This window comes from Periplaneta americana, chromosome 10 (assembly GCF_040183065.1).
Source record: "Periplaneta americana isolate PAMFEO1 chromosome 10, P.americana_PAMFEO1_priV1, whole genome shotgun sequence".
Lineage (NCBI taxonomy): Eukaryota > Metazoa > Arthropoda > Insecta > Blattodea > Blattidae > Periplaneta > Periplaneta americana.
Window position 1 is genome coordinate 8,239,571 of NC_091126.1, and position 10,856 is coordinate 8,250,426.

At 38.8% G+C, this 10,856-nt stretch overlaps 1 protein-coding gene across 1 annotated transcript in view; it reads right to left on the reverse strand.

The window, feature by feature from the left end:
* LOC138707412 (GILT-like protein 1) overlaps positions 1 to 10,474 on the reverse strand; it is a 35,575-nt gene extending 25,101 nt beyond the window's left edge. The window contains exon 1 of the mRNA XM_069836798.1: positions 10,310 to 10,474. Coding sequence (XP_069692899.1) covers positions 10,310 to 10,369 — 60 coding nt within the window. The 5' untranslated portion in view covers positions 10,370 to 10,474. The remainder of the gene's footprint in view (positions 1 to 10,309) is intronic.
* Positions 10,475 to 10,856: the final 382 nt, after the last annotated feature.

The following is a 10,856-nucleotide window of genomic DNA, read 5'->3' on the forward strand; positions in this document are numbered from 1 at the left end:
TGTGAACAGGGTTCTCAGGGTTGGAGCGGCAGCATTTTTGATATCGGTTTTGTTGAAACTTTTGCTGCGGTTGCGACCAGTGTTGCCACCCAAATGTGCCAATGATACTTTCATTGTTTGGATATATTTTAATATTAGATGTGATGAAAATAAATTACTTGTAACAGTTATTAAATGCACAACACAGTCTGAGCATATTTGCTGACGTATAATTCACTTTTTTAATTTTCTGTAGCGTAGTTTCAAACGGGAGGGTTGCCAACATTGATTACATGAATATGCTGTTGGTTATTATTTAGTATATAGGCGTTTTTAAAAGCTTTATAGTAAAATTAATGCCAATTTCTGAATACTAATTAGGACAGAAAAGCAAATAATTGATAAGTACGCTTTCGTATGAGTTTATTAATAATGCGAACATAACCACAAAATGTATATTGAGAAGTCAACACGGAGATGGAAACCTGCAGCATGACTGCGGCTGCAAAAGTAGCGCCTTGTGTGTGAACAGACTCGCAACCTCCAGTTGCAACTTTTGCAGCACTCGGGTTGCGCAGCACGAAAAGTAGCGTGCAGCGCGCTACTTTTGGCTTACGTGTGAACACGACACGCAACTTTTGCAGCTGCAGTACAAAAGTTGCGCAGCAAAAGTAGCGACGTGTGACCGTATGATATATGGATCATAAGCGGAGACTAAGAAGAAGGCAGAAAATAGCAACGATTGTAGAAAGCTTTGCAGTGAAAAACCTGCCTATGAATGAATACACGAGCAGAGGAGGACAGCAGGGGTCGAACCTCAAAGAATGTAACAACTTGCATTGTATTCCAAACACACGGAAAGAGGATTTGCGTCCCTCGACTTCCTTGAATTTCAGCATCAGACTCTCTGGACTGTGTTAAATTATCATCCAACTTTCTTGTAAGGAGCGAATGACATAAAGATAAAGACTAAGGATTGAAACTGAAAGGCCGGATGCAGACGGGGACTGGAGATAAGAAATCTATAGTTGTACCACGTAGCGAATATGCAACCTCTGTGATCTGCTGACACCTGTGTGGATGTGTATCGGAGACGAATTGTTGTTAATACTTTGCGGAAAATAATGTTCAGAATTTCAGCCCATATATTTTATATGAAAAGAATAAGAAATATCGTATAAAGTAATCCTTTATGGAGGGGTTTATTCACAATACAATCAATCCATTATACATTTACTTACATGCCGATTCCTCCTTAGCAATTAATGCAGTAGCCCCATGTTGTGTTGTTCATTAATTCTGTCTTGTAGGTGTGACACAACGTCATGATTTTGGTTTATGAATCCTCAGTTATTTCTTAATCCTATCTTGGGATTTGACTATGACGGCATACTGCTGACCTGATCCTTTCTCAGTTACCAATCGTAGAGACGGTCTTCCTAACAGTGTAAAATTAATTAATTAAACGTCGTATTTGACATTCTATTCTATGTCCACATGCGGAGACTAAGAGGAAGGCAGAAAATAGGAAAGACTCGAGAATGCTCGGTTTACAGTGAAAAACCTGCCCTTGGACAGAACACTATGAATGAATGGTGTCTACGGAAACACTCTGTGATTATAAACTGCTATAATTTTGTAACTTTGCATATTACGAAATTCATACTGGTGCCATTAGAAAGAACGGCTCAAAGAATTTCAGAGGATGTGTAATTGTAGTTGTTGGCGGAAAAGATAGAAGACACAATAAGAAAAAAAAGACGCTGTTTCAGCTCTTTCGCTTTTCATTGTGACAATGTTGATTAGAAGCAAATTGTGTTGAATGGTGTGAATGCTAATATTTCAATTCAGTGTGAATTCTGCAGCACTTAGAAAGTATGTCTTTTACATATTGCGTATCATAAACAGAGCTGCAAAGTGTTGTGAGCATGTTAGTGAACTAGAAAAGGAATATTGCTAAAGGCCACCGGCGGGCGTAGTTCAGTCGCGCTTGTCTCCCGATCCGGAGTTGCGCTCGGGAGCGGGTTCGATTCCCGCTTGGGCTGGTTGCCTGGTTGAATTTTTTCCAAGGTTTTCCCCAACTGTAAGGCGAATTTCAGGTTATCTATGGCGAATGCTCGGCCTCATCTCGTTATCACCAATCTCACCGACGCTAAATAACCCAATAGTTGATTCAGCGTCGTTGAGTAACCAATTAAAAATACATCTACAATGACGTCAATTAAGTGGTTCCAAGGTAAATCGCACCGACTATTAGGTACCAAGAGAGGTCTAATCACTGTTAGGTGATCAAATTTAATAGTGTTTCAACTTATGTGCATTTTCAGGCTTTCAGAAGCAGACTGTTGGGTATTCCACCCTGAGCTGGAACTTAACACCTCCAACGTTTCGGGTCTACGTACAGGTACAGGTACGACCAAAAAGTCACCTACTCTGTTGGCCTCGTATATCTGGCCCTCCTAAATTGTAGACAACGCTCTGGAATGAAGACTCCAGAGCGATACAGAATGGGGTGACAGATGAAACTGGACCACCCGTGAGCTGAGATTTGTTCACCCAGTATTGTGGCTTCGCGACTATATACTTAAAGGTCTCTAAATTTCCTCAATTTCTGGTTGATAACACGAAGAATTTACCCATTTTCTGACGCGCCAGCGATTTCCGAGATCTTCTTACGCAACTGGAATGAACGTTTTTAATCAAGTATGGGTGACGCAATAAAGCACAGTGCAAGTGTGTGATCATACTGGGGAGAATGATTCATCTATCATGAAAAGGAATGTTGAGTCACAATAATCCTTTACAGTTTAGCCTATACCATATTTCGTGCCTGCATATCCACTAGTGCGCAGTGTTTGACAACATTACATTTTTGGCATTCCGAGCTGGACGCCCGACTTTAAAATCCCAATTAGATCATGTGAATAAATGTTATTTTGGGATTGCTTTTCTCAGGATATTAACTGTTATCCCTTATCCTTACATCCAACGCAGTAAGAACGCAAACCACTGGACCTCACCATCTTTCTCAGGAGATCAAACCCACCAAATTTTTGTTTCACGGAAAAGTTCTGGAGAAAGCACCGACGGGACTTGTGTAAGTGAATGATACACAGCGGAACTTCCAAACGTTTGAAGAGATATGTGGATTACAACGATGATGCACTTAGGAGGTATATCATCAAAACCATTATTTTAGTTTACTAACAAGAAACACCTAGTGGAACGTGCACTAAGACTCTTGTTAGGTACACACGTTATATGATTATACAAAGTGAAAGTGAAATAATCCTGCAGACTGAAAGGCACGATAGGGTACACTTAAATGAATAGAAAACCTATATTACGTTTTGTGATTAAATGAACGGTTAATTAGAAAATTGAGTTGGAAGTTTCAGCAGTCTGGCAACATCGTTGCTAACTCAGTCCTCTTTCTTCTACTGATACAGATATAAGAGGTCAACGAACTCAGGTCAGTCTCGCTACGCGAACCCCCCTTTCTGACTACAGCGTTGCAATGTGGTTGTATCGTTCAGTGACTTGAAAGTAGTGGTTTTTAAATTACATTTATACGAAACTGCCCACGCTATTGAAATACGCCAGAGCGTTAAATGATTCTTTATGGTATTTTATATCGATATGAACAAAAGTCACCATCCTACTCGCAATAGTTACCGATTAAGAGTGTGTTAAAAATTTGGGAACAAAATTTCTCTGAGAAAACTATGGACTTTCCACCAATATGGTATTACACTTTTTTGTTACATAGGCCTACAGCACGAGCCATTTGCTCTGAAAATCTGCAGTTATTTCACTTCCACCCTGTATAAGAAGGGAATAGTATTCGTATTGCTCAGGCCTGCCGTATGTAATGAATTTCAAGGGGCGATACGATCCTTAGCACGACTGTCTTCGGTAAGGAAGTAAAGCCCCTGGTCCATTTTTGTTGATATATATATATATATATATATATATATATATATATATATATATATATATATATATATATAACGTAAGAAACACACGACAGAGAGCTCTAGCCAAATTTACCGGATATTTCTTGAATAATCCCTGTAATTGAAAGCGTCGTTAAATAAAATAGGTACTACCTAGTATAGTGCGAAGTCATAAAAATTCTTATAATATTCCCTTGATTCTCACAATTATCATAATTAAAATTATGATGAAATGTAGATTGACAACATTTATGACGTCAAGTAGCATTAAGTTCGGGCAAGTTACTTTTGAGGCGACGCTTAATTCTATGGTAAACTAAGTACTCGGGGTTGGAAGAGACCTGCGCGCTGATACTATATAGACCTAGTTTGTCTAAAAAATAAACTGATAAAATGTTCTTGATTGTTATTTAACTTAAAAAATACAGCATTCTTAAAGATGTGGTACAAAGGATTTTTAAATGGAACTAAACTTTGATTTAATTTTACGTAACTCTAATTTTTTTGTTTTCTTTTTTCTTGAAAATACACTTTGATAACTTATGTGGAAAATATATTACATAAATTTAATGCGCATTTCTGGCCTTATCGCTTGCTGGAACGCCATATTTAACGTTCTGCTGCACCTGGTTATAAAATCGCACTAAACTTTGATTGTAATTGCCCGTAACTTCAATTGTTTGCTTCATTCCATACAATAGGTGGTTCGGAACTATCAATGCTACGTTCGTACCTGGTAGATCTACACATTCTTCAGACTGTTAGGAAACTTGTATTGAATAGAAATTTGTCATTTTGTGACATTTGAACATTTTGCTTCCACATTTCTATAAGTGTACCTCTAGAATTAATTCTTAAAGTTGTCTTAAGATTTTGAAAGCCAATATGAAAATTGTGCTCCAGACATTTTAAAGAACGTGCTTTCAGTAGTAAAATGTCAGAAAATTTTAATTTACCTCTTTAAAAAAAGGCTGAAATACAGCTTATCCATGTTGGTGAATTATTGTATCCTGGTAATTTTCTGCAAAATCTGCATTCCAATTTTTTTTAAAACTAATCTCGAACTTCTGTTTTTGCAGCAGTAGTATTTCTGCATACAAAAAACTGTGTATCTATTAGGAACAAAGCTTCAAATCTCACAATCTTCTCATCTTAAGAGAACTGTTCCATCTAGATGTGCGTCGTGCACCAGACACCGGCTCCCAACTCAGACATCTCGATCTACAGATCGCAAACTCAACTTTCCTATCTTTCGAAGTAAGTTTCGCTAACAAACTCATCCGTCTTGGCCAGAATGGACCAGTGAACGCGTACAAGGTATGGCAGAAATCGAGTTACAAGTGACAATTTCTCCATTACGTTGTTCATTTTTCGTAATAATTAGTTACCTTTCATGTCGCTAATTATATTGGAACTTTCTTTCCCTGCTTGACTTCCCATTTTATCCGGTTTACACACCACTACGAGTAGGGCATGGACATTCATCTGATCACATACTTCGTCATGGAATCGGCATGACGCAGGACACAACGCAATCAAAACACCCGAATAAATTTAGGTTAAGGGTCATAAATGAAGAATCTTTAAAGGACTTTGAAGCTAAACTAAAAAATGAAACCTGGGAATCAGTATATGATAATGGTGATACTTACAAATGGCTTTAAAGGAACCCGGAGGTTCATTGCCGCCCTCACATAAGCCCGCTATCGGTCTCTACCCTGTGCAAGATTAATCCACTCTCTATCATCATATCCCACCTACCTCAATCCATTTTAATATTATCCTCCCATCTACGTCTCGGCCTCCCCAAAGGTCTTTTTCCGTCTGGTCTCCCAACTAACACTCTATATGCATTTCTGGATTCGCCCATGCGTGCTACATGCCCTGCCCATCTCAAACGTCTGGGTTTAATATTCCTAATTATGTCAGGTGAAGAATACATTGCGTGCTACTAACGTTACCCCTCCTGTTCTATAAAGACTAGTTACGTTTCACGTACAAAATCTCATAACCTTATTCCTTTGCTGTTGTCGTGCCAGAGAATCAGTCCCATTCCGAGGCTTATTGTATGGATGGATTCGTAACAAGCTGTTTTTTCACGGTGATAGGCTGTTAGCCCTTCGCCCAACCCCCAAGCTGGAGGACTACTCCTTATCGGCTGTCCACGACTGCTTATTCAATATATTCGCAGCTACCCTCCATATCTGGAGGTCGTCTCCTCCATCCGCAACCTGAGGACGCGCCATGCCGTGGTGACAGGGACCCACAATACATGGGATAATGGTGATGTGAACAGTAAATTCAAGCTGTTTCATAATACATTCTTAAACATCTTTGAATCCAGCTTTCCTGTAAAGACACTGTGTATTGCATATCCACATTATAACTAATACGTGGTAAAAGTTCCAGATTAATTGGTGTAAAAATGTGGAAGTTATAAATCTCACAGATCTAGAGCCTTGATCTAAATAATAATGTAGATAAACTATTTATTTATTTTTTTTCATTTTATTGGGTTATTTTTTTTCGACGCTGTATCAACATCTCAGGTTATTTAGCGTCTGAGTGAAATGAAGGTGATAATGCCGGTGAAATGAATCCGGGGTCCAGCACCGAAAGTTACCCAGCATTTGCTCGTATTGGGTTGAGGGAAAACCCCGGAAAAAACCTCAACAAAGTAACTTGCCCCGACCGGGATTCGAACCCGAGTCACCTTGTTTCGCAGCCAGACGCGCTGACCGTTACTCCACAGGTGTGGACTAGATAAACTAAACAACCATGTTTGTAGACATGAGGTGTAACTTCTTAGCATCGACATAATGCAGCTGTCGATGGACATACACGCGTATTATTATTTCACCCGCGCTTTACAACTTAGCCTGCGAAATACCGGAAGGTTGCCTGTAGAATGAAAAAAGACAGGACGAGAGATCGGAAAAAAATGACTACAATACAAAACTAGTACACGTAATAAAATGACATCACATACATGAAAAAATTCGTACCTGTTAGACAGCTGAAAGCCTATGAATAGCCCACACAGAAAGAACCGTAAATAATGTAGTTCATTTCAAGAGATTATTCTTTGAGATATTTCAGACAAAAATGTTTAGTACAATTTTACTAGTTTCTTGCCTTCTTTTCGAGAAAAAAATTGTTTTATGTGAAACATTACATAGCCTGTTATGGGAAAGCCATTGATTTAATTCCCAATTTGCTCAGTCAATTTAAGAGACTAGTGTATAATCATAATAAATGAATGACATCATTTTAGTTTTGCCCTTTAAATGTGCAGAAATTTGATCCGAACAAATGTAACATTTAAAAATTCCTTTGCAGAACGAAAAGTTACATTTCTTCGGATCAAATTTTTGCACATTTAAAGGAAAAAATTTAAATTGTTTCAATCATTTATTGTCATGATACAATGCTCTACAATGAAATATTTCATCTCCAAAAGAAAGCAAAAACGACCAAAATGTTATCAAACGTTTGTTGTTTGAAATATCTCAAAGAATAATCCCCTGAAATTAATTAAATTATTTACGGTTCATCCTATATAATACATTATGTGGTCGGCCTAGGTGCCGCAGTCAGTACAGTGCTGGTCTTCAGTGCCTGAGGTTGCGAGTTCGATCCCGGCGTAGGTCGATGTCATTTAAGTGTGCTTAAATGCGACAGGCTCATGTAGTTAGATTTACTGGCATGTAAAAGAACTCCTGCGGGACAAAATTCCAGAACACGGGCGACGCTGATATAATCTCGGCAGTTGCGATTGTCGTTAAATAACACATAATCTATAAATGAAATTTCACATGATATTGCACACAACTATTTAATATTTTATACACTTCGCTTATGGGACGGGCAAAAAAAAATGCTCACCGCGGAAGCAAAAGATGATCAACGAATTAATGCTCCTGAGTGACTTCTGGAGGAGACAATTTCCACAGTATTGTGTCGGTCCGCGTCGTTTCGGATTTTTACAGTTGGCTTACTTCATACGGGCTAATGTGCACTAAATGCAAGGACAAGAAGTTAAATATGAGAACATAATTGTTTCGTATTTTCATAAGGTATTTTCAATGATTCTCTAGAGAGACTACACTAAAGGAGTCACATCTCATTTCATGATGATTTAATTAATTACCAACGTAAGATGGAAGAACAGTTGGAAGAAGAGCAGTTTGGCTTCAGAAAAGGAAAAGATGCGGGTGAGGCAAGTGGATTGCCACGATCAATCGGCGAAAGATACCTAGAGAAGAATAAAGAGGTGTTTATAGTATTTGTGGACCCAGAAATGGCGTTTGATAGAGTGGATTGAAATAAACTCATGGGAATCCTAAAGAAAATTGCAGTGGATTGGAGAGAGGAGACTGTTCGGTAACCTTTATATGAAACAACGAATCAAATTCATGATAGGAGAAGAAATGTCAGAAGGAAGAGAAATAGGGACAGGAATACGTCAAAGATGCCCTTTATTACATATCTTAGTCACTATCTACTTGGAGAATTCAGTGAACAACTGTTTTTGGAACGTGGGATGAGCGACAGTAGGAGGAAGAAGAATAAAGTGCATAAAATTTGCTGATGATAAGGCGTTGTTAGCAGAAGAGATGATACTAAGGGATATGCTACTGGAGCTAAGTGACAGCTGTGAGCAGTATGGAATGAAGATAAATTCCAACAAGACGAAGACCATGGTCATAGGAAGAAAAGTAAAGAAGGTAAACTTGCGAATTCTAAATGCGGCAGTAGAGCAAGTGGACAGCTTAAAATACTTGGGACGTACTATAACCAGTAACATGAGCTGCTGCCAAGAAGTCAAATGGAGAATAGCAATGGCAAAGGAAGCTTTTAATAGAAAAAGGAGCATCTTCTGCAGACCTCTGGAGAAAGAACTAAGGAAGAGATTAGTTAAGTGCTTTGTGTGGAGTGTGAATTATATGGGGCAGAAACATGGACATTACGACGAAAAGAAGAGAAGGGACTTGAAGCATTTGAAATGTGGATATGGAGAAGAATGGAGTGTGCGAAATGGACAGACAGAATAAGAATCGAAGCTGTGTTGTAAAGAGTGAGTGAAGAAAGAATAATGCTGAAACTGATCGCAAAGAGGAAAAGGAATTGGCTGGTCACTGGTTGAGAAGAAACTGCCTTCTGAAGAATGAACTGGAAGGAATGGTTCGGGACAGAAGAAGATACCAGGGGATAAACGACATTAAGATATAGGTTATGGATCATATGCGGAGACTAAAAGGAAGGCAGAGAATAGTAAAGACTGGAGAAAGCTGGGTTTGCAGTGAAAGATTTGCCCTTTGCAGAACAATATGAATGAATTAATGAATGAATAACATACGAGAGGTCCAGAACGAATTACTAAGGAAATGGTCCATTTCCAACTCCTCCGTCCTTTATCTCTCAAGTGTTGTACATATTAATAACAAGCAAGGGGGCTACAAGAGTGCATTAGAATATACAGGTATTTTATGTTGAAACTATGGCTGCTAACTAAACCACGCGTTTATCACTATACACTATAAATGTTACAGAAATCAGTGAAGCAAAATATTGTCTCCTTTAGTGTAACTTTTCTGCACAATTATTTATCGAATTTTTAATTATAAATTTCATTCGAGAGTATGAAATGCGTTCACGGTTTCAAAGCCGCCGAGGGCGATAAAACTTAGAGGACATGAAAGTGCTTGGTGCTGCCACCTTCGCGAAATAAAGCTAAGTCAGCTTCAAGATCCGTGTCGCTAATGGAACGCAATAGCAGTTAGACTATTAATTTTTATTTTCGAATCATTTGTTAGTTCTCTGTAGTCTAACGGTTACAATGCTAGCCGCTGTATCCTAAGTCAGGAGGTTGAGCCCGGCTGAGGGCGATGGATTATGAAGGGCGATAAATTATTTAGAATGGATCTCTCCCGGCACTGGTGAGACTAGCGCTGAGGTAGTTCCAGTGATTTCGAAAGTGAAAATCGTTGAATTTCTATGCATGGTTTGTAAGCGGAGTACGAAGAGAACCACTTATTTCATTTTATTAACAATTTCCAACTCGATAAAGAGCGCTATAAATCGGATTTGGTTCCCCTGCATCTTCCATCGCATTCAGAGTTAAAATTAACACTTATGTCGTCACCACTTATAGAGAAAAGAAGCTACTCAAACTTAGCATTGCGTCTTGGGTTCGAATCCCTCGAAATACATTAATATTTACCCGCAAATACGCCACGGGTTGGTTAAAAAAGAGGCTGCGTGCGACACAAATCTCTTTGGTCCCACCGTGTCTCCAAAATGGGCAAGATTTACAACGCAAGCAGATACGAATTTTTACACAGTTGGAAAGAAGAAACAAATCGGTTACTCACATCCACATGGAAGTGGGCTCCAGAGAAGATGACAAGCACTGCCACCAAGATGAACTTCATCCTCACGCACTGATAAACTGCCACCACACAACTGAGGGAGCGAAGGCCGGCCGGCCGATCTGGAGGAGCAGTGCGAGCGACGCTAGTGCTCCCCGCGGCAGCAGCGTGAACTAAATAACCTCTACTGTCTGTTCTTCCCACAGTCAGCAATGCCAACCGCATTTAAGTTTCTGAAATTCGATGCGTCATAATCTAGTGATCCCGAATAATTTTCCGGATAATTTTCACTCGGAAATGATAACGTTACCCTAATTAGCTGATTGAGATTTTGCTGAGTTTTATAATTGTACCGATATAATTTTATATTTTCCTGCGAATGTTCCCCCTTAATCAGGAAAGTTAGCTTATAGTTTTGCTAAATATTATAATTTTACTTATATAATTTAAAGTTTTCCTCAAAATTTCCCCCTTATTACAGTAGCGGCTCAGCATAAAAAATAGATGAAATGTTGTTAACATGCTCAAATGCATAAAGTACTAACAACAC